We start from the raw sequence: 24,052 nt of genomic DNA on the forward strand, positions 1-24,052 counted from the left end.
CTCGTGGGTGTAGGGTGCGGGCAGTCTGCCGTAGGATTGGCAGTTAAGCTGGAGAAAGGTTAAAAATATATTTGATAGTCTTATGTCTAACTGTTCACCCTAAGAAAGTGAAGATAATTTCTGATAGATCGCCTCCCTTCTCTTTTCTACCTCACATGCCTCATGTCAAAGGCATCGAATGAAGAACACTTGCCACCCGGCGCCTGGCTGTGGTGGCTGACGACCAAGCCCCACTCTGTGTCCTCCCCACACATCAGCGGTCCCGCTGCTGGGAAGCTGCAGGAAAGTAGAGGAGGCTCTGGCCTCGTCCCTCTGAGTGAGAGGGGATGAGAGATGCGGGCTCTTGTATGAGCTTTTCCAGGCATTTGTGCCATTGATTCTGCCCCATTCCTGTTTACTCCTCACAGCACGTAGCCTGTTGTTTCTAGGCAATTAAAACCTGAAACGTCCTGGATGCAAGGGGCACTTTCAGAATTTTTGTGAGTCTGTCCTGATAACGCGCTGCTATAGGATCCAGCGTCTCCCATCCAAACTCTAGGAGAGAAAATTCGTGTCTGTGGGGCCGGCAGACATTGCCCAGGCTGCACTCGCTGGAACTCTCTTCTCCTAAGCCCCTCAGCAGGGAGTCATCGGGAAAGTCATTGTTGTTGGTTCAGGGCGCCCAGGCACTGCCCAGGGAAGACCTGCCATCCTGTGGTGGTGGCGGCGGCCTGTGCTGCTAGGCAACCACCCTGCTCCTCTCCAGGGTCTTCTGTTAGCCCACCATTGTTGTCTCTGAGTGAAGACGCTGTCCCCAGGGCTGCCTTGTCAGGAGGGGGAGGGCGATGGTGTTGGGCCTTTGAGAAAATCGGCTCCTGTAACAGTGGCCTGGAAGTGGCCATGTGAATTTTGTAGTTGACCATCCACGTGGGGAGGGGGTGCCCGGTCACTCACACGCACAGGCCTGCTGGCACACAGCCTGCGGCCGTAGCTCTTCAAAACCTGCTCCTCAAGGGCTTCAAGACAATGGTGCTGCCCGAGTCATGGATGCCAGCGTGGCCAGAGCAGACGGGGGACCCCGGTTCCTCCATCTCACCACTCCGCGCTGAGTGTTGGCCTCAGGAACCTGCGGGTGCACAGGTGGCCCTGGGTGCTGCCCGCTTTGGAGACCCAGCTTCTCTGCTGGAATTTAACAGGAGGCCACTCCAGGGCTTGGTTATCTTAGAGCTGCATTTCCGTGACTTGTTTCCTCTTGTATCCCTGCCTTTCCTGGCAGCTCTTTGGAACCCAGCATTGGTTTCTTGTTGACTTCTGTATCTTAATGGAATTTCTAAATACCCTGCGGCTTTAAGGATTTCTCATATGTCAAAGGGACATGGCTGCAGCTGAAATCAAAGTCTTCTTTTCTCATTCTAAAGATCACGTATTAATTTATATTGACAACGATTTGTTGTGAAGCCATTTGCAAGCACATTCTTTCAAGTTGTTCAAGTAATTTATAAAACAGAAGTAGAGGGTTGCCTGGCTGGCTTAGCGGTTGAGCATCTGCCTTCAGCTCAGGGCATGATCCCGGGCTCCTGGGATCAAGTCCCCATAGGGAGCCTGCTTCGCCCTCTGCCTGCGTCTCTCCATCTCTCCTAAATGAATAAATAAAATTAAAACAAATAAGCAGAAAGGTAGCTTTGTCCCACAGTTTGCTCTTCCAGTTAAACTCTTCTGACTTCTGTTCTACATCAAAGTGTCAGAAACAGTAACTTCCTTTGTTAAAGTTAGCATCAGTTCCTGTGCTAAGGTGGCTGTGGTCAAGCTTGGATTTTATGGATCGAACGATTTACTTACTGCCAAGCACAGGGGTTTAGGAGATGGGTGAGGAGAGAACAGGGGTGGAGAGCAGCTGGGGGCCGCGTTGTCTTTCGTGCAGATCCTCTGATGCCCATTTGTCTGTCAGGTGAACATGTTGTTGATAGAAGCTAGACTCCTTAGCAGCGAATTCTTACAGTTGTTTTGAGAGTTCCAAATGCCATGGGTAGACATTTTAAACTCCTAAAAATCAGAAATTAGTAGAAATACCATAAAATTGAATTATCTTTTTCTTTACACTTATGTTAATTGTAGGGGCTGCCGACTAGCAGACAGACATTTAAAAATCACCACATTGTCCGTTGTGGGGTTGTGGGGAGGGGGTGGCAGTTGTTGTTACTGTCTATAGACCAAAATTACAAAAAGAAGAGAAACACACAAAAGATATTTGGTAAAGGCAGGTGGTCTGGATGAATAATGTTCCTTTCATTAACATATTTCCCTTATTAACTGTATAATTAATTGTACATAGCCCAGGGAAGCTGTGGAAATTGCATTTTGAGATGTATCAAAGCGGACTTATGCTTCAGACTTGCATGCAATTTACCATTAATGAAGCCAGAGATGGAAGCCTCAAATCTATAATTATTACTTACTATTTGAATGACAAGCAAAGAATTTTATCAGCAGAGTTTTAAATGAAAGGGGATTAGCAGCTAATGTTGAAATTGTTAATCTTTCTTATGAAAATAATTTCGAAGAAAATGTTTTAGTGGAAAGAGAGGTTTGAGGTTTGAGGGACACATGTGCCATTAAAGCAGCCACTTTCTGCTACTCTGTATGAATTTGTCCCTGTTGACAGCAGGGTGCAAATATTTTTGAAAGTGAATGAATATTTTATAGGCTCCAGAGCTGCTCATGCATTCCAGGAATGGATTATGTAATACTTCCGAATATCCCAGCAAAGGTGAGAGAGTCTGTAAGCCAGCCAAGGGAAAGGAGCCACAGCTGAAACAAATCAAAATATATGAGACTATTCTAAAATAAATGGAAACTTGTCTAATAGTAGAGAAACCTGCCTTTCCCCACTTCTGAGTGCTCATTTAAGATTATAAATAGTAAATATTGTTAAATGGAGCTCTGGTATCCATTCATCCAGGAGGATTTCCTCCAGATGCTGCCGTGGTTCTATCACCTTCAACTCAGGTGCCCCCCATGCAGGGCCAGCCTTAATGCCAGGGTTCGCCAAGCTGTCGCCCATTCTCAAGCCTGGGACTCAGACAACAAATATTTATTGACCACCAAGGCTGTGCCAGGCTCCATGCCAGCAGTGCAGAGACTGTAAGGAGTGAAATAATTGGCCTCTTGGGAGTACCTAAGATGTATCTTATATTTATTTCTTTGTCCTGATTTTTCCCACTGAGCTAATGGCATGGACTAAAATACTAAGTTGATAGCACCATCTGGTTAGACCCAGTGTCGCTATGAACAGGAGGTTCAATGTTCAGGTTTCTAGAAGCCCAGGAAGCTTGGTGTGGAAGGCACGGTCCCTGGGCTTCAGGCCCTGCTGGAGCCATGTGCTGACAGGCGGGCAGGTGGCCCCCAGGGGCTCCCTTGTCGTTCCTGGACAGCTCTGAGCTGCCCTCTATGCGGCGCCCAGGGAGCCCAGGCAGGTGGTGATCGGTGATACTGAGGTGTTCTCTCTTTGCTTCCTAAAAAGTCTCATTTCCTCAAACCTGTTGCCTTCTTGGTTTCCACCTTTAAAATATTCTTAAAAATGTGTTTTGGTGCACTGATGCCATCGTTCTGCTCCAGTTTACGGATCTCCCTGGAATTGTTTAGTGTCATCGGGGAAGCAGGTCACAATGGCAGTGATGACCCAGGGCACCATGGCGGGCCCTTGTGGGCTGCTGGCACTGCCATGCTGGCGTCCATGGGTGCCACGTGATTGCACACCTTTGTGTTTTACTTACGCCTTACTCATGGACACATACATCAGAGCAGTCCAGGTTAATATAGTTTTTTGATTTTACATTTTGAATTTTGGGTTAAGCCCTTGGCTGTTAATTTTCTGCGGTACTTTTTTTTTTTTTTTTTTTTATGATAGTCACACAGAGAAAGAGAGAGAGGCAGAGACACAGGCAGAGGGAGAAGCAGGCTCCATGCACCGGGAGCCCGATGTGGGATTCGATCCTGGGTCTCCAGGATCGTGCCCTGGGCCAAAGGCAGGCGCTAAACCGCTGTGCCACCCAGGGATCCCTTTTCTGCGGTACTTTGGAGGCACTGCCGTGATGTCGACAACCAGGTAGTGCTATCAACTACCTGGGCATTTCGTCCAGGCGACAGAAGGACAAAGGTCAATGGAAACACCAGGAGTGTTGATGGAATTTCTCAGATTTTACCTCAACCTTTGACTTGAGGTAGATGAAGACCATGACCTTGCTTCTCAGACCAGATCCATAGGCCCTTGCCCCACTGCAGTTGAGCCAGTCGTGGAATATTTTACAGACTGAATGATTATAGAAATTCAGGCATATAAGGGAGAACAGCTTGGATAATCAAATGAGCAATCTCTATCAAATAGACTAAAATCCTCTAATTTGCTCCGTGAGTGAATCCTGGCAGTTCCGCCTCTAGAATAGATGACACCCCCACCCGCATCTCCGAGCTCCCCCCCGCACCCACCCTCGCTGGTATGTCTGAATGTCAGCCCCCAGGCTCATGTGTGGATGGCCTCTGCCTGGAGCGACAATGACCTTTCAAAATCGCTGTCACCATTATGTGCCCCTTTGCTGAAAACACTCTGGTGGCTTCCCACTGCACTCACTGCAGGCCTCAGATGCCTGCAATCTGCCCCCCAACCTGGGGCCCAGGCTCTGGCCACTGCCCCGCCTCCCACCCCTGGCTCAGGCTGCCCTGGCTTTCTCTCTGGTTCTGGACTGTGCCAGACCCATTCCCGCCCGGGCTCTCCACCTGGCTGCTCTGTCTCCCTGTGATGCCCCCAGGGGCTTTGTGTCATGAGCCCTTCCTGTCCTGCAGGATGTCCTCAGGACTCAGCCCTGCAGAGGGGTCTCCCTTCCTGGGATCTGACCCCCTGCTTCCCGCACCCCTCACTTCTTTGTTGTGTGTTCCTACCGCGTTACTGTTATCTTTCTAATGTGTGTGTTTATTTTGTATGTGTATGTTCTCCACCTGAACAAACCAACCCCATGAGGACAGAGTCTTTGCTGGGTCCTTGAACACACCAGTGCCCTGGCTCTTCCGACATGCTCACTACGTGAATAACAGAGGAATAAATCACTAACCCACCAACACAGGGGCAGGAGTCTGAAATAGTGTGGCTCGGGTCTGTCTTCTACAGTGAGAGGAGGACTTCAGCTTTCACTCATGATGTCAAGGACCCTCCTTGCCCTAAATTTAAACATCAGTACCCATACAAGTGTGGGAAATACGGTATAATTCTCTCGATTATTTTCCATTGCTTGTAAGTATTTATCTTTGTATGTTAACCTGTGTACACATAACCTTAATTTCTAAGATGTTAAATGAGGTAAGATTCAGAAAATTATTTATAAAGCTGGTGGAGCTCCTTGGAGAGTGACATCCTGAAGCCCAGAGCAGCGCACTTGCTGCTACCGCATGTGGCTCCCCCCTCGGTCTCTCTGCAGAGAGCGAGGCGCCTGCATGCACACGTGGAGCACTGCGTCATGCTGCACGGCGCCCCGCAGGAAGCAAACCTCCTCCCTCTGTCCTGCTTAATAAGAGGAGGTGCAAAGGACCGACCTGCTTATTTCTTGAAGTTTATTATTCATCAGAACCTGTCCGGGACAGATTGTGTTCGTTATTAACACTTGCCATCGAGATTTCCGTCATAAGTCTTCAGAAAGTTGTGGTTTTCTTTTTCTCCACCTCTGTCAAGTGATGCTTAGTGGAAGTCACGCACGTATTCGATGAGCGGGTGTCATTCCCGCAAGCAGGGGGTCTTCCCAAGGAGGCCGGGCTCCATCCAGCACCCAGGAAGCCCATCCTGCCGCTTGGTTGCTCACTCACTGATTCCGGGAAATGCCCTGCAGTCTCTTTCATCCCTGGTCAAGACCTCGGTATTGTTAATACGATTTCTTGTGACTCTGGACTTTGTTCTAGCTGTAGAAAACCAAGACCCGAGACTCTAATAAAGCTCCCAATTAGTTAAAGTCTGCATAACTCAGATTCAATTTGTTGTCACGTGCCTTTCCCTGGTGGCTTTGCAGAGATGCACCTTGCATTCTCTCTGACCCTCCAAAAGCCCAGGGAATGCCGGCCCCGGACACTCCTGCCCAGGGGGGCTTCCCAGTCGTTCTTTACAAAACATGACATTTTATTTACAGCTTTTATTTTCCTAGTTCTTGCATGTGTTTTATTTTTCAATTACAAAGAAGGATATTTAAATACAACAGAGAATTCAGTGTTCACAGCCTCAAAGCCAGCATGTTTTATTTTCTGTCCATTCTGCCCGTCGTTCTGTCACCATGTCCACTCCCCTCTGCGCCTGAGCTGAGTGTGTGAGCCAGGCATTCCCTCTCCGAGCCTTGAACTTTTCTCCACTGTGTCCACAATTTTATCTTCCCATCCAGACCCCAGTCTGCTTGGTTACCCTGTGAAGCGTGGGAGTGCATGGCTAGGTCATGGGGAGAGAGCCCTGAGAACAGCTTTCAGGGACTCCTGGGCTGCAGAGACTGCGTGACCCAGGGAGCTTTCATAGGGAAAATTTGGGGGAAATGATGTCAGTTCACACTTGCTGGTGAAGCTAGTTCTGCTCACATGATGCTCCTGCAGGTCAACTTCACCAGGATAAACAAGGCGAATTACTCACTGCAAATATGCGTGGAACATTTCCCTCCTCAAAACGAATTTCCATGGAAACGATTCTTAAAATGCAATAAAAAGGAGAACCACGTGGCCTTTCATTTATTCCTCACGCATACTTCTTTAGGTTTTTTGTACACATGACCCAGAGGCTGAATGCCAAACTGTGTTTGCTTTTCCCGAGTCAACTCCGTCTTGACAACACAGGAACATGCTTTGAGTTGGCCTTTTCTGGGTCTATGTTTTTTGCCATTTTAAAGGCAAAACATTGTCTATCTGCTGTATGTTTGCAGAGCCGGAGCAATGCGTATTGTAACCACCTAGTGAGACCAGCAGCCCCGTGGCAGGTGAGAAGAAGTGCAGAGGTTGGGCACGTGGAAGAGACACGCTGGGCAGGCAGATAGTGCCCTTGGCGTGGGGCCTCACCTCGTGGCTCTGTCATTTCACAGTCAGGGGCAATTTGAATATAATCGTGTGGTTTATGATTCCTGTTTCTAGCAAATCTTTTCTAAGCTGAGAAAACTACCCTCTGATCATTTAACTAGATCTGTCCTCCTCTGAGTTTGAATGTGCTGTTTTGAATTCCTAATTTTGAATTTCAAGTATCTTCAGATGCCCCCTCATAATGTTAATGAGTAACATATAAAGCGTGTCAGATGCAGCGCTGTGCACACGGGCAGAGCCTCTTTCCTTACCAAGCCGCCAGCTGACACTGCGGCTCCCAGGCTGTAGAAGCGAAGTCAGGACAGTGGACCCTACCAGAGTTCTCCTTTCCTCTTTTCATATTTTCTGCTCAGAATTCAAACCTCTTACTGTGGGAATTCAAACATTTAACATAAACATTTCCCTTTAATGTATTAATGAAGACAGCTGGCAATGTTTATTTTTATAGAGAGAAAAAAGGCCCACCTTTCCCCCAAATGGCAGCAGAAGCAGCTTACTCCCTGCTTTTAAAGGCATTAATCTACCTCTACCTGATTTTAAAGCACGAGCCTTCTGGTCTTCTCATGAGGAAGGGAAAGGTAAATGGGTTGTATTCTTCACTCTGACAAAAGGTTTGATTGTCACATCCATAAAGTCATGTAGTAATGGGCATCAAGGTAAAGAAAGGAATGGGAACAAAGCTTCCCTCATAAAAATCGGGTCTTCCAAAACCCCAGCTTTCTTTACAATACCTTTGCCACAATGGCCAGGTGTTTCCTTCTGGCAGCGTTGTCGTAAAATGAAGTTTGACTGGGATGCTTTCTATTTGCTTCATATCTGAGGACCCACAGTGCAGTAGAGGTCTCCAGACACTTGTGAGGACACTGTTTTGTGCTAATGTTGACAGTTTTCGTAGATATTGACTGAGGGGACGTGACGCTGAGCGGATGCCGTTTTGCTTATTTCCACGTAGTCCTCCATCCTCGTGAGTGTTGGTATTCCATGAAAGCGACGTGTTTCTACTGTTCTCTTTAATGATGATGAATCCACCTGCACTTCCTAGCGCCTCACCCCTCCACTGCTGGTGGTAAGGGATGCCAAAGTAGCATATCAATTCTCTGACATTTAACGGAGCTGAACTTTGCTGTGCCTCAGGCCCAGCCAGCCGCTCCACGTGGATTTGGCAGAGGGCCTTTGGAGGCTATAATCTGTGTGGCCCTGGCACTGCGGCCTGGGTACAGACAACCCTTGACAAGCCTGCATGCTCTGTTACCGTGGCACCGAAGGGTGGACATTGGCTTGTCGCAGGTGGTGAAACAGAATCGTTTTAATAAGTGGGATTATTTCCTTAGTGATCCTGGAAACTGGTCCCTGCTGTTGACACTAAACATAAAACGGTTCCCATGAAACAGTCTCCAATCAGGCCGCGGTCTGAGGGCGCCAAGTCAGAAGCACCACAGGATTAGCACCCTCTTTCCACACTGGAAAATATCTTTTTAATTAGCAGCTTGATTTCACACCTGCCCTTAGGCTGGTGTTTTCCAGTGACACCTCAAGACTGGCCATGAAATACCTCCCTCTCCAAGCAGTAATCAACAAAAGGGAGCACGTAGGAGGAGGGGGCGAGTTCTGGAACCATCCATGATTTCATGGTCGAGTGGGTGCAAACTCAACATGGCAATCTGAGCACGTGTTGGCTCTATCCACACAATGCAGAAACTGAGTTTTTTAGGAAGACCGCTGTCCCTGGTAAATAGAATACAACTGTGAAGCTATGAACTACGTGCTTCAATGGAGCTGCATGTTACTTACCTCTTTGGTAGTATTTACGGTGGTGTCGCTACACTCACAGCGATGGCGCATCCCCAGCAGTGGCGCCTCTGCAGCTGCTCCTGGACTTCTGCATTCAGGCTGCACTACATGGCTGCTATTTCTGGAGATTCACTGGTCATATTTCATTAGGTAACAGGAAGCATTCTCCAGAACACGCAGTGAAGTCACAGAATACAGAAGAGGATTTAAGAGATTCCCTCTTTTTCTGATGAAAAGCTGAGACCCACCATGATCAGCATCCTTCCTGCTTGTATACACTTTATAGTTCAAAAGCAACTTCCCATAGTGACCCCGTCAACCCTCAGAACCACCTTCAGAAATACAGACTATGATCCCCATGTTAAGTAACAGTAAGCTAAGGGTCAGTGAGATGAGGTGGTTTGCCAAAAAGTAGCTGTGTGGGGAGCGACCCTTTGTGTATTACACTGTTGAGAAGGCTTGCAAAATCAAGTCTGGCACCTGCTCCATTTTACTGCTTTCCAATTCAGCAAAAGCTCCTTGAGGCTTTCATAAAGGCTTTGTGGACGGTAGCTAAAATCATCTCCTGAAGATACAAAGTGCTCTTGTGATTATTAATAAAACCTCATCATGCTCCAGAGCATCCCAAATGCCCCATAGTTCTAGAAATTGCTTTCTTAACCTCACAGTGCTGACAATTTGATCAGAAAATGCTGCAGAAAATATTTAAGCTATCTTGACAAATTGTGGACATGTCTCCAAGCAGTAACATTTTTGTCCCAAAGGTTTGGGATTCTGTGTAATATCATCCCATTAAATGTAGAGGCCACTCAGTTTGTCTGACACACGGACACTCTGTCATCTGGTAGCACATAGTCCTTGTGACCTAGAAAGTGCTTATAGTCTCCCTACCAAACGGTGTAGTAGCGTGAGCTAGAAAAACAGATACAAGATGGGGAACTGGACTCATATGAGGGAGATTGAACAGAACCTCTGACTGGGTTAATATCTCATAAAATAGGGCTTATGAAAACTGGTGTCATTCTTACTGGGCAAAAAAAAATCAAAAGAAATGCTGGTTCATCTTCAGCCTGCTGTAATTGCTGATGCCATGGAGCCTGAGGCCACTATCAGCCAGTGTGTGCCAGTTACTAACTCAGAAAACCCACATTCTGGGACCTGTGGGCTTTTCCCCACAGTTTATCTGGGGATTATCCTTTCTGCAAGCCCATTAACTCTAGGTTCCAGGGAAGTATCAAAATTCAAGAAAGTTTAGTCAGCTCCCCACTCAGGACTCATCTAAAACCAGCTTGAGTAAAATCCCCCTGATGGAGTTCTTCCAACCAAGAACCTTTGCACAACCTCTACCTCTGTCACCACAAAATATTAGGGTATAGTGAGCAACTCTAAAAGATTAAAAACATGCTTTCAAATATTCTTTAAAAACCAGCAGTAGCTATCAAAATTAATTGATCTAAGCTCTTCAAATTGAATCAATATTGACCACCAACTCTTCATTTCATTTACATTTTCAGAGTGTGCATCATGGCAGGATCCCACCTGCACGTGGCCGGTTCCCTTCTACTACTATAAACTAGTACTATGAACTAGTATTTCTCGTATCCCAGGGCTTTTTTCTTTAAGTTTCAATTCAGAGGTACAAGAGCCTGGAATGGGGGCTGTGTAAAGTAATGTGGGTACCTAACCAGCAGATGCTTACAGCTCCTGGTGCAACAGGTTCTAGAACATCCCTCATCACACCAGTGACAACACCTATTACATCCCAAACAAGAGGTACTTGCCAAGTGCACAGAGTTCACACGATGACAGAGAAGGACTGGAGGAGACAGTGTGCAGCCTACACTCAGAAGGAAAAATAGGAGGGTTGGGGGGGGAAGAGCTTTCTGAACTGTTGTGGTGCCTCCAAGTTCCCAAGGGTGGCATTACATCAGGGGTGCCACAAGGCATTAGAATGTGGCAGCACCTACTTGGCGTGGATTATAAAGATGCTAGCTGGATAACCCAGAAAGGAAGAAGGAGGTGAGGAAATATAAAATGAAACATTCCAAAGTCCTTATGTTACCTTTTGGGGCAATCCTTCCAACCTCAGAAGATTGGAAGGCAATTTTTTGGATGCCATCATTGACATAAAATGTTTATCTGTAGTACAAATTAGTTCTAGAAATTTCCAGGTTATGAGCAGTCATCTAACAAATATTGACTATGGGCCCAAAGCACATGCCAATGAGACATTGGCTCCATTCCCAAAAATCTTAATCTCTTGAGAGGAAGAACATCCTGACACCCCCAAGCTATAGCGCAAAGCAAAACGTGATTAATGTCACAGAGACATAGTTTTTAAAATAGTAAGTGTCCGACAAAGAGGGTGGGGTTGTAGGAAATGAGGATCAGAGAGGCTGGCAATAGGCACATCCCAGACTCACAAAAGTGGCATTTGCACTGACCTTAAAGTCAGGATAGATTAATTACTGAAGAACCAGCATAAACAAAGTGTAGAGGATGATGGTGATGGAGTGGTGTGCAGTGGGGGTGGGGGGGTGTCCCAAAACATTGACAAATAGTCCTATTGAGATAGAAAGGAGCAGGTTAGTGAAAGCTTGGACAAAGGACTGTGCTAGTCTAGGCTCCATTGGTAGTTTTTCAAATCAATGGTATCGGGACCAGAAGTGGTGATCTGGTTGCTTTGTGAATGAATTGAGAGGCGGATGTGAAGGTAGGGGTTTGGGGAGGAGGCTGCATCAGGGAGTCAAGACAAAACAGCAGTGTCCCAGGCAGCAGACACAAGCTTTGGTACTGCACCTTGCTGCTGGGGGCTTCAGGCTAATGGTTTAACAGATCTAGGCCTTGGCTCCTCTGAATATAAGATGAAAGTTTCATCTCAGTTTCTTTCCAACTCAGACAAGAATGTCCTAATAATATGGATATTGTCCAAAGCTGAAGTGATTGGTGATCAGCACTGAAAAAAAAAAAAGAAGAAAAGCAGCCCACACACGTGCCAAGAAGAGTAGGGTTTATTGAAGCCTTTTGGTTAGCTCTGGGTAGTGGAGTTATTAGTAGCTTTTGTTTTCATTCTGCTTACTTTCATTTTCTGTTCTTTTCTCTGAATGCTATGTGTATAATAAAAATGTGCAGTTTATTTAAAAACTATACCCTCCCGGGGATCCCTGGGTGGTTTAGCGGTTTAGCGCCTGCCTTCGGCCCAGGGCATGATCCTGGGGTCCCGGGATCGAGTCCCACATCGGGTTCCCTGCATGGAGCCTGCTTCTCCCTCTGCCTGTGTCTCTGCTTCTCTCTCTCTGTGTGTCTCTCATGAATGAATAAATAAAATTTTTTTAAAAACTATACCCTCCCACCATCAACACCATTCTCACTCTCACATACACACACATATATAAAACAAAAGTATTAGAATGTCAGTTTTTGAAACAGCTCCAGCTACATGCTCACTCTGGGGGAAAAAACATGAGTAGTGTTTCATCACATGTTAATTTACCTAAGTATTCCAGAAGGTGACTATGTCTGAGGATGGTACTATACCTGTTGTAATTCACACTTCTCACACCCTGGAGAGGCAGGACCTCCCAGGATTAAGCTATTGTGGCAGGTTGTTTTTGTTTTTGTTTAAAACATTATTTTACAACCAAGGCCTAGCTTCCCCACAGACAACATGAAAATATACTCTCATGTCACAGGTGAAAGCATCTTATCCACAAACATGAAAAAGGAAAGTCGCCAAAACCTTGAATGGGGAAATTATATCAGTTTAATATCATAAATGATATAAAATATTAACAGAACAGATCAAATTGAGATAAGCAGAACATGACCAGAGCAGCACGTGCCAAGAGAAAGAAAAAGTCATCTCAAGTTTAACACAATCAAGTGTATCTTTACGTGACTTTGTTCTCAATCTTAAAAAGCCCATATCTACTTTCCTCCCTCTTACCACTCAAGCTTGCTTACTACAGCCCTACTTTGCATTTACTGCTATAAATTTAGAAATTCAAGTGAGCTTGCAGCATGATTTCACTTCCCATTGTGGAGGTAAATGTGAAAATGTAAACACCTGCCATTTACAGGGATTAAGGTGACATCCAATGCCCCTTTTACAAACAATAGCCCATCTTGAGGAAAGTAACTACAGAAATGCTGAAACCATACACTTCAGCCAAAACTATCCCTCCCCACCAGACCCCTCACGCAGCATATCTTAGCTAGACAGATATTTCACAAAACTTAAATGTGTTATATCATGCAAAAATGTCCTTATTAGAATAACTTTGTGGGACACCTGGGTGGCTCAGCGGTTGAGTGTCTGCCTTTGGCTCAGGGCATGATCCCGGGGTCCTGGGATCAAGTCCCACATCGGGCTCCCTGCAGGGAACCTGCTTCTCCCTATGCCTACATTTCTGCCTTTCTCTGTGTGTCTCTCATGAATAAATAAATAAAATCTTAAAAAAATTTATATTCAATATTCCATAATGATTGTCTCAAACAAAAAGCAGTTTACAGTTGATGTTTTCTGGGTTTGAGCCACTTAAATTCACTTCCTCCTCTTGTGAAGAACCCAGAGGGGCTGTCTGGGTGGAGGTCACAGCATAGGGCACTGGCAAGGAGGGTGGGCAGGCTCCTCTCCTTCAGTTTACAGCAGCTGGAGGCTCTGTTCCTGAGGATGGCATGTGCCTCAGAGGGTCATGAGTATGTCACAGAAAAGCATTCAGTGAGTGACTCGTGTGGCTCTCTGCCAGCTACACAAAAGGCCATCCACTGGTTTCCTCCGTGGCTCCAGCAGGGGCCACAGAGGATAGGTGAGAGAACCCGGGGCCTGGCTCCTGGTCACAGCCCATTGCTGGCCCTCCTGGTGATGTGGGCAGGGTGTCCCCATCACCCCCTACCTGCTGAGCCAGGCAGAACCTGCAGGTGATGCCTTCTCACCCACAGCACCCACCCAGGGCAGCGGCTTTCCATGATTTGCAGACCAGCATGGGTAGAGTTGGTATTTGTTAAGTGAAAAACACAAAACAAGTCAACTCTAGTCCAAACCGTGGTAAGAGCAGGAAGCCAACGAGACCGATGTGCGTTCCCATCTCCGGTGCCACCAAGCCCAGAGCAGCTGCCAGGGCAGAGACGGGGCAGGCCCAACCTGGCCAGGTGCTCCTCAGAGTGAGAGGACAGTGAGGGCCGGCAGGGGCTCAGGGGGCTCAGGTACCAGTCCCTGACACAGGTGCCTAACCATAGGGACCTGGGCCTATGTATGCGTGTATTATTCTGTTTGTGGATATAGCTGAACACCTGTGTCCATACCCAACACATTGAAGACCCACGAACAAGGTGTCCCAGGGCAGGACCACCATTTCCATCAGGCTGGGGTTTGGCTTTTCCTTAAAGTAATGATCATTTCTCAGCTGCACAGATGGGGATGGGCAGGGACACACAGACAGGGCTGGCCAGCATGGAGGTCTTTGTGGGAGGGAACACTCTGGAAGTGTTTCCTTGTCTGCTTCTGGTGCTCACTACTGATAGACCAGCGTCCAGAAAAATGAAGATCCGTGCAGCTGGGAGTCAGGCTATTGGGTTCCATTGTTTTTGGTGTTGTTATTTTACCACTACAAGCTGTTTAGCATTTTGCACACATCTGAGCAGTCCTGTATATTAAATACATCACACCCACTGGATTCAGAAAAGTGGGTCAATTATAAGATGACTTCTGTGTAGACACATTACCTACACCAGCTTTGGGGGAGTTGCTGGGATCTGGTCTACCCGGTGTCCTCCTTTTTCACAGTCAGCTCATAATTGCTGACAAGGCCACATCCCCATATCAGTGTTCTTGCCGCCCAGGCTCTGTACCCAGAATGAACATGTCACAAACACCTGTGAACCAAACAGCAAAATATGTGAAGAGCCTTTCCCACATTTGTGCATCTGGCTAGTCTGTGTCTTTCCTGGATCTGGAAGGAAGCAGCTTCCTAACTCATGCACTCAGGGGAGCGAGGGCTGTGATCTCTGTGGGCTGCAAGCATGTCCCAGGTCACGCCAGGGACCCGATGTTGCTGTAGGCAGCAATCCCTGACCCTCTGCTTTCCATTTCAGGCCTACATGGAGGACCACTTGAACAACAAGAACCGGCTAGAGAAGGAGTGGGAGGCGCTGTGTGCCTACCAGGCCGAGCCCAACAGCTCGCTCGTGGCCCAGAGGGAGGAGAATGTGTCGAAGAACCGCTGCCCGGCGGTGCTGACCTGTACGTAGCCAGTGTGGGGCTCCTGGGCCATGGTGGGGTGGGAGATGGGGAGGTGGGTGCTGGGTAGGGCTGGACTGTACCTTCCCATTCTCTCTTGTGTCTCTGCTGCTGTTCTCATGGCTGTGAGGCTGTCCCCAGCCTAAAAATGGAATCAGTTTCTTCCGTAGTGGTCCAGTAGCACAGCCCAGGGTTGAGGATGTCGACATCCCAACCAACACTTGCTCTGTTTGCCATTACTGCATAATTTGAGAGTCATTTCTTAGTCTCATTGAGCCTCCTCTCTGCCTGTAATTAGGATCCCCCCCGTTGTCCTTGAGATCCTCAGGCCCTGAGGACAGCAAGCACAGCGCCTATCACATTGCGGGCACAACATGAGTGGTGGTGGTAGCAGTGACCTTGCAGCCGCACGCTTATCCCAACACGCATGTGGAGGACCCCCTCCCCAGCTGGGAATCACCCACAGAAAGAGACACAGAATGACGCCAGTTCTTTAAAGCCTGAGGCCACCTGCATGGAGTAGGAGACAGGCTCATATCATGTGTGGTGTGTTCCATAAATGACATCCAGATGGACAGGCCCACAGAGGATGCAAACAGACCAGCTCAGCCTGTACCTCCCCAGCCACCGGGGCTCCTTCCGCTCTCATGTCGCTTAGTGATTAAACGCAGCAACCTCTGTTCTAGAAGGTTCCAGGCCGGGCCTGCACTCTGATTAGTGCACGAGCCCACCCTGCAGAGAGGAAAGGGTTGTGAGCTGTGTTTATGTCCCGAGTGCTGGACATCAACAGACACTCACCGAATGCTGACTGAGTGAGCAGCAAAAGTGCATGCGGAGTTACCCCATGGCCATCCTAGTGACTGCAGACAACACGTACTCGTGCATGCCTTGAACATCACGACACGTTTGTTGTTGGCTGACAGTTTGGAGGGCACATCAAAGCCACACTCTCTGCAAGATTGGGATCCACGGAGGGGAAGGGAGCCCGCTGTGTCCCACACGCTGTGTCCCGGCCCTTCAGAGCTTGGTGCCCCCCCAGAGCCGGGGCGCAAACCTTCTCCTGACCACCCCCCACACCTGGCCCCGCAGAGGCCAAGATGGATGTTCTGACGGTAAATGGCAGGGATCTGATCCAAGTTTACAGGTCCACAAGATTAAAAGCTGGCCCCTTGTGTTGCCTTGGACACTAAGAGGCACTGCAGACCCTTGAAAGCTGAATGCATGTCTGGGCATGATTTTTTTCTAACAGTTCAGTGGGGATTCAGGCCAGGCCCTCTGCTTTCATGAGATCTGGGGGTTTTCCCTGAAGAGCTTTGAAAACAGGAGCTTTTATATCTAGAAAAAAAATAACAAAAACCTGCAGTTGACTGACATATTTATTAAGTACCTACTGTGTGCATTGGGGGGGGGGGGCACTGACAGATGCTGGGCTGTGTGATGATCTAATGGGCCTGCAGATGACCTGGGCTGTGAGGGGGAGGCCTCCACCTGTGTCTTGAACACTTGCTGTTCAGGGCAGATGGATGCGCAGCAGGCTTTGCTGGCGCATCTCCTTGGGTCGGTTGCATACAGGGACCGTCAGGCGCCCTGTGGTTAAATGTTAAAATTCAGAGCCTCTCCCCCAACAGTGCAAACGCAGACCAGGCGGCGGTGGCAGGTGCCCGCTGGCTAGGCCCTCAGTGACAGCAGAGCATCCTGCCCCATGGCCCCAGGAGCCCTGACCCCCGCCCTTTGACCAGAGCCTCCTTCTCCTCCTCGTGATGCTGGGGTGAGGTGGCCGGCACCCCCGCCACAGTGGCCTGGCCCAGGGCTCCTCACCATCTGGGGTCGTGGAGGGACCCTTCTGCCGGTCCTGGAAGTCAGGGCTTCAGAAGCATTCTCGTGATGACCCCCAGGGCCCCCCAGGGACCCCTGTGCCTTCCACGCCTGCACCCTGTCCACTTGTAGGGGGAGCCTTCCCACGGATTTCAGCTGTGCCCCTTCCCAGGCGGGACGCAAGGGGGACGGCGTGGACCTTCTTGGTCTCGCCAGGATCTTGGAGCTGCCCCCACGGCTCAGACCTTCTTGGTCTCGCCAGGATCCACCGGAGGTCACTGCCTGCCCTTTCTGAAATCCTGCTTCCCGTGGTCAGGCGCTCACTCTGTGGTGCAGAAGCGGCTCCGTAGTGGACGTGCAAGGTGTTGAGAAGAGTGGGCTCCCTGTACCCCCGGCCCCCACAGGCCCGTGCTGATGTCCATCGGCACAGAATGTACTCCTCCCCGGTGTCCCCCTGCTGTTGCCTGGGGCTGGCGGGGGGGAGCCAGCTGCCCCTGCAGCTGCTTCCTGCGCTGAGACCCTCAGCTCCCCCATTGCCTGGTATGGGGCCTTGGATGCATTGGGCCAGGACCTCCGTGGCCGGGCCTCCCATCCTCCTGCTTCCATGCCTCCCCCTGCGAGGACACGCTCCTGCAGTGGTTCCTCCACCCAGGAAAGTGCCTGCTTGAATCCACGATGCATGCCCATTGGCATCCACAGTCTACCAGCTGGACTCTCGGGGCTTCCCGCTGCCCCCGTGCCCACCTCAGATGCCTCTCCTGCCTCCTGGAGCTCAGCCCTGCAGGTCCTGTGGAAACTCAAAAGTGGCCAGGACGTGGACCCTGCCAACCCGACAGCCTGGACCTCCCAGCTACTTCTTCCAAACTATCTCTTAAAGGAGAATTTATGAGGCGATTAACTGGCGCTGTGTCATCACAGAAGTTTAAAGAATCTCAGGCGCTTTCTAAATGTGTTTGAATTTTTAACAAGGATTATGCAATATTCTGCTCATCTGCTCTTTAAATTAAGAACGGGAATATGGTGCTATTTTGGTGCATCATCTTAAACAAAAAATATGTATATATATATTTTTAATTTTGTGTGACAAAGACAAGACCAAGAAATAGGTGGAGACCTGGGAATACGTAGAGGGGAGAGCACAGAGCGAGTAGCTCAGGACGCAGAGATGTGGAGACAGAGTGAAGGACACCCCACACAGAACTGCCCCAGTTTGGCTTTTTGGGGCTTTGTTGCTAAGTGACCCCTGCTCAGCCTGGCAGCGGGGCCAGGCGGGGGTGAGGGCAGACCACGAGAGCAGGGCAGCAGTAGGCTCAGCCACTCGTGAACACTGCCCCCTGAGCAGAGCAGGTGCTGCTCCTTCCCTGGGGAACCCGTGTGAGGCCTATGTCCCGAGCCCCTGGGGAGGTGGGCATCACCCCGCACTTCATAGATGACAACCCAGGGACTTAAACCCATGCCCGCTGCTGGGGTCCATGTGTGCTTGTGCCCTCACCCGGGTCGGAAAAAATGCGCAAAAATGTCAAACTTCCTCAGAGATGAATACCCCAAATTCACACATGACGCTAGAACTTTGAGCCCTGCTTCCCTTAGAACACACGGGAAGTCCTTTCCTTCCAAACAACCCTTTGATTTACAAGAGTTTTTCTCAATGAGTCTCTGCAGTCTCCCCATGGAGGAGGGACCTGGGTCAGCCAGGGACCCTGGTCTGCCGGTCACCAGGGGTCAAGGGATGCCTCCCGGGTCTAACGTGGGACCTCTGCCCTCATGTGAAGGGCTCTGCACACACGTCACCCCGATGAGGAGGTTCCTGGGCCCAAGACACTCCTGCACTCCTGACACAGCAGCCGTTGTGAGTGTCGGAGCCACGAGTCCGCTGGTGCGGAACAGAAGATGACCGGCCAACCGCTGCATCACAGGCCAGAGGAGGCAGAAGTGGCTTTTTGGGGTTTGGAGCTTTGTCTTTAAGGAATGCCAGGAAGAGGCAGAAATGGTGTTTCAGGAGACAAGATATGGTCCTGGCAGGGCCGTGTCCCGAGGGGCCTAGGAGGGGTGTTCCTCCCTGTCCCCACCTGCCCCAACTCCACTGCCTCTGAGAACAGGGCGGCAGTGACTGTCGGCACCAGTGAACCCCTCAAAGCTCATTACTCGTTCCCTGGAGCAGAGCCCAGCCGCCCCCACGGCTCAGCGTTTGCCACCCAGTGCTGCATAAGGGCCCAGAGTCGGGGGGCCCAGGGCAGGTGCAGGGCCGGGGCCTTTGACGACGGCCGGCAGCTGGCCCAGCCTCCTCTGGACAAGCGCCATTTCCTGGGCCAGAGCGATCCGCCGTGGCTCCTCCGAGGGCCGAGGGCAGCAGGTGTGGGCTCGCATCACAGGCCACGAGGTTGGCTCATGTCTTCTGTCACCGGGTCCCCAAGCCCCACCCGTCCTTGCAGACGTGCTTTAGAGACGCTCTGCATTCCTCTCTGGCAGCAGATCCTTGTTCAGAAACAGGAAGATTTTGGTTCTGGGCTCAATGTAGAAGCAACCCTGTCTCGGCTTTCTGCTGTCCACACATTTTATAAACGTTTATGTGTCTCTGAGTCATCTGTGAAAGCACCTCCGGCAGGTCCACAAGGGGCGCTGCCCCACACAGGCCCCCATCATGCAGACGCAGGCCCATGCTGGACGGCCGGTGGCCGGTGGCCGTTTGTGCTGCTCCTCGAGTGCTCACACAGCAGCCACGGGGGAACGCGCGGCAGACTCTGTCTTCACGAGCCTGGGGAGGCTCTGGTTGCATGTTCCCCATGGCAGGAGAAGAGCCAGAGCTGGAGAAGCTGAAGCAGCTTGCTCGGGGCCGGCCTCCTGACCGCCAGCCGACTGCGCAGCAGCCACACTGACCAGGGCGGTTCCTGTGGGCAGCCCTGCAGCCCTTTGCAAGCAAGGGACGTCACAGGCATGGCAGGGTTTTCCTCCACACGCGTTGCTATGGAAGTTCTGAAACTCTCAGAGAGAAATGACCGCAGGGTCCCTGACACACCCCCACCCAGACTCCTGGCTGCCAGTCAGGACATGGCTGATTCTGCTCAACGTGTGTGTATCCTCTGTTTGTTTTTTTTTAGCTGAACTATTTCAAAGTTTTAGGCATCGTGACACTACGTAAAAACGTTAGTCTGCGCCTCCTAGAAGTGAGCGCCTTCTCCACCAGTTGTTACAACTAAGAACGTGAGCTGTAGCTCCCCGACAGCACCCGATCCCTGCCCATCTTCAGGGTCCCCCGCATCCCGGGCACCTCCCAACGGCCATTTGTTGGACTACCATGACCCGACCGAGGCTCATCACCTTTGGATTCTACACCTCCGTAGTCTCTTTGAAAAAACCCCCGTTTGTTTCCTGACGTGACTTGTCCAGAAGGAAGCTGCTGTCCTACTGACCACATTCCCATTCCCGTGTCACAGATGGGCCTTTTGGGAGGCCAGCGGGAAGCTCACCTGCCAGGGTGCAGGCCCGCTGTCCCCTGCCCACCCCCGTTGTGGCCACACAGCCAAGGCGCAAGGCCCAGGGACACCGTGAGGTTGACAGCATCTGGGCCAGTCTCCACGTGGCTGCCGTGAACATGAGCAGTGAGCGTGCTCCTGTGTCCTTTCCTGGAAGACGGGCGGTCAGTGAGTGGTGTCCACCCACCCCCTGCCAACCCTGCCCCCTTCTCTGTGCCTCCTGGTCGCAGCAGAACCATGATCCAACCCGTTTGGTCTACACTGCCTGTTACGATGCCTTCACTCACACCAACAGAGGTTCTGTCCCCAGTGAGATCTTTAGGTTTTAAACAAACGCAGTGAAGAAGACTGTTTCTGTCACCAACCCACTGAAGACGTCAGCCTGCCTGATGCTGATCCTGTGAGGTTTGTGCCCGCATGTGCCCCCGTCCTGACGTGCGTCTGCACACAGCTCCCTCTCCTCAGCGCCTGGCTCTCCTCTCCATACTTGGGATATTGGCGGTTGTGCCTCAGAGTGTGATACTGAGGATTTCCGTCTCCCTATGGCCGGGCTCCCTTCCAGAGCCCCTGGCACAAGGTTCTCTTATCTGCTTACAGGAAATGTCCAGCCAGTGTTTTCTTTCTTGGCAGCCTAACACTTTCAGAGAAGTCGGCCGCTCTGCACTCAGGGTCACCATCCATTTAGCAGGTCTTTTTCCTTATTAGAATTCAGTGCAGGTGAGAAGTGGCACCGGTGCCTGGTGGACTTCTAGAATGCAGGTGTCAGCAGGGAGTCTGGATTTAAAGCTGCACTTCCCCTTCCTAACCCCATGCTCCCCTCCTTCCTTCCCCCTCTGCTTCCCCCCACCTCTGCTCCTTGTCCACGTCACTCCCATTGGCCTGGAGGGCCCCCATGCCCATAGCACAATGAGGTGTCCAGCAAACGATGGCCTTCCTTCAGCTCAGAGGTTGACCTCGCCCACACGGTGCCTTCTGAACAGCGTCACCCACCTGGCCACACGGTCCGTAACAGGCGGGGGAACCTGGGATCACAGAGCCCGTTTGCTTTCAGGAGAGGCCCTGAGTCTCCAATGGATTGTATGTCAGTTTGCTGAGCGTAGCCAGCAGAGTAGTGGCCCCAAGATGCCCATGTTCCAGCCTCCCAGATGCTGTTACTGTGTCCTTGCGAGGGAGGAGGATTACGTGGCAGACAGGACAAGGGTCTACTGATCAGTGGACATTGACTTAGGGCAGGGGTGCGTGCAGGAGGAAGGCCAAGGGGAGAGGCTGCAAGCCAGGAACATGGGCGCATCTCAGCCAGAGAAGGCAAGGAGGCGCCTTCTCCCTGGACCCTCAGGACCAGCCTGCCTGAATCTCGATTAAAATTCACTTTAGGCTTCTGACTGCAGCCGTGTAATGAGTGACTGTCAGGTGTCTGCAGCCAGATGTACCTGGCCTGTCCATGCCTCTGCCCACCATGCTCTCCTCACCCAGCTGCCGTAGCTCCCACAGAGGACCGTGGAACCGTGCAGAGCTTGTGATGGACTTGAAGGAGCAGCCACACCACCTGCACAACTGTCTGCTGGCCCAGACAATGGCCTGGTCCCATCCTGAGGGGCTCTTCCAGGGTCTCAGGTGTAGATGGTCTGGGGGATACCTTTGTGCCTGACAGAGCAGTCACCTGCAGCAGTATCAGCTGAGCTCAGGCCTGCAGGGAGAACCCAGGCCAGTCCCTTGGGACGTGGAGGGCACCCCATATCCCCAGTGAGCAGCGTCCACCCAGACACAGTCTCATCCTGCCCGACATCCACCTGCTTTCCGGCAGCTCACTCTCCCTGGTGGCACTAGGCCAGCCACGGTGCTCCCGTGGGTGTGGGGTGCTGGCCACTCAGGCCCTGCTACAGGGACGGAGGAAGCCACTCCTGCATCTGTTCCATGTTCCTCCGACCCCAGAGCCACACCCCTGGTCCCTCATAGAGGGCTTGTTCTGTGGGTCGTCTGGATGCTCCCCCCACTACCCGTCATGCTTTAATCTTCTGTGGTGCTTATCAGCGAGCTTCCTGCTGAGCCTTCTTCTTCCGCTTTCATAGAAGTGTCCTAGTTGGCAAGGCCTGGGGGTGATAATGTCTCAGTGTTACCAAGGTCAGGGATCACTGTGCCAGCCCAGGTCCCCTTCTGGTGTCAGGACTATCCCTGGAGGACGACAGCTTTTGTGCCTGCCCCACCCCGGCCAGCACAGAGGCAAGTGGGATGGCCTGTGTTCTCAACAAAACACAGCTCTCTCGACTCTGAATACACGTGATCACCCATCGCCCAGAGGCTGCAGGAGCCGCTCACTCTGCCACCTGTAGATTGTGCATTTCCTCAGCTCAGCCACATGTGTTCCTCGTGTGAGTAGATGTGAAATCTGTGTGCCCCAGTTGCTGGTCTCACCGGCTGTGCTGGGTGGTGTCTGTACTCTTGTAACTGCTTGTAGACCATCCCCGCCAGAAGCTGGCCTCATCGCCTCCCTCCACATTGGTCTCCGTGCCTAACATGACACCCTGCGTGGGTGCTGTGCACACGAGGCCCCATGACCAGCATGGGAAGGGCACTCACACAGCACCCACTCCTCCCCTGGGACCCGGCTCACGGGCGCCACAGACATCTGCTGACTGAGTGCTCCCAGCGAATCTTGATGCTTTCCTGCTGGCAGGACCCATCTTAATCATCTGGGTTCTTCTCTCAAAACCTGGGTCAGAGGAGGCGATATAAGCCTGGTGCAGGGCAGGCCAGCCAGTCATGAGGAAGCCAGAGCAGGAGGGAGACCCAACTCTAGGTGGGGGGGCCCGGACACTGTGAGACCACCGGCCTCAGTGGAAACGATAGGCTTTGATTCTCAGTCCTGGAGTGGGACGCTCCAGCCTCTCTACTCAGCGTGCACACACATCATTGTCCTCCACATCTGTCTGTGTCCAAATTCCTTCTTCCTGTGAGGACACCAGACACCTCCACATGGGGCCCCGTTTCAGGTACTGGGGGCAGGGATGCCAGTGTATCTTTTGTCATGGAGACCAGGGTTACACGGCTCAACTCTTGCCTACCAGGGCTGGATGGGCAGCACCAGGCCATGGACACTGGAACCACTGGAGTCGGCTCCTGCTCATGCCATGCTCCGCACACCAGCCGTGCCCATTTGTGCCCCTTCCTCAAAGCTGTACAGTGGAGGGTGAGGCCAGCATGTGGTCGGAACTGCCTCCGGTATGGGTGTCCCGCTGTGCACCTCCTCATCCTCTGCACAGTTATTCACCTGCAGAGTATGCAGGCAGTCCTATTTGGGGATATCTCTGGGGCTCTGTCAAGGTGTGAGTGAAAGTGTTGAAGCCACGAGATGGGAGACTGGCCCTGGTGACCAGCCACTGCAGGCTGTTGGGGGACCCTCAGACGTCCTTCTGCTGCATCTGGGGCCATGGGTGCCCACATGAGCCTCTGTGCTGGGTGACGGGCAGAGAGACAGAAGGGATCACACTCTCACCATCTCTGGAAGCAGGAGGGTGCGGTGAGGCTGGACCCCAAATGCAATACCATGTGCTGGTCCAAGGAGGTACCGAGCAGAGCCCTGTTGCTTTCTCTCCTGGAGGTTTGATGATCTCTGTCATTTGAGCTGAGAATGTCCAGCAGCTCACTGACTGAGGAAGGGAAGCCCATG

At 51.0% G+C, this 24,052-nt stretch overlaps 1 protein-coding gene across 5 annotated transcripts in view; it reads left to right on the forward strand.

Moving 5' to 3' along the window:
- The window catches only part of PTPRN2 (protein tyrosine phosphatase receptor type N2), a 723,182-nt gene that overhangs the window by 645,575 nt on the left and 53,555 nt on the right, over window positions 1-24,052 (forward strand). For all 5 annotated transcript variants that reach the window (XM_041753464.1, XM_041753465.1, XM_041753467.1 and 2 more), the window contains one exon: window positions 14,953-15,100. In XM_041753464.1, the coding sequence (XP_041609398.1) occupies window positions 14,953-15,100 (148 nt within the window). The remainder of the gene's footprint in view (window positions 1-14,952; window positions 15,101-24,052) is intronic.

This window comes from Vulpes lagopus, chromosome 4, assembly GCF_018345385.1.
Source record: "Vulpes lagopus strain Blue_001 chromosome 4, ASM1834538v1, whole genome shotgun sequence".
In the NCBI taxonomy this organism is placed as follows: Eukaryota; Metazoa; Chordata; class Mammalia; order Carnivora; family Canidae; genus Vulpes; species Vulpes lagopus.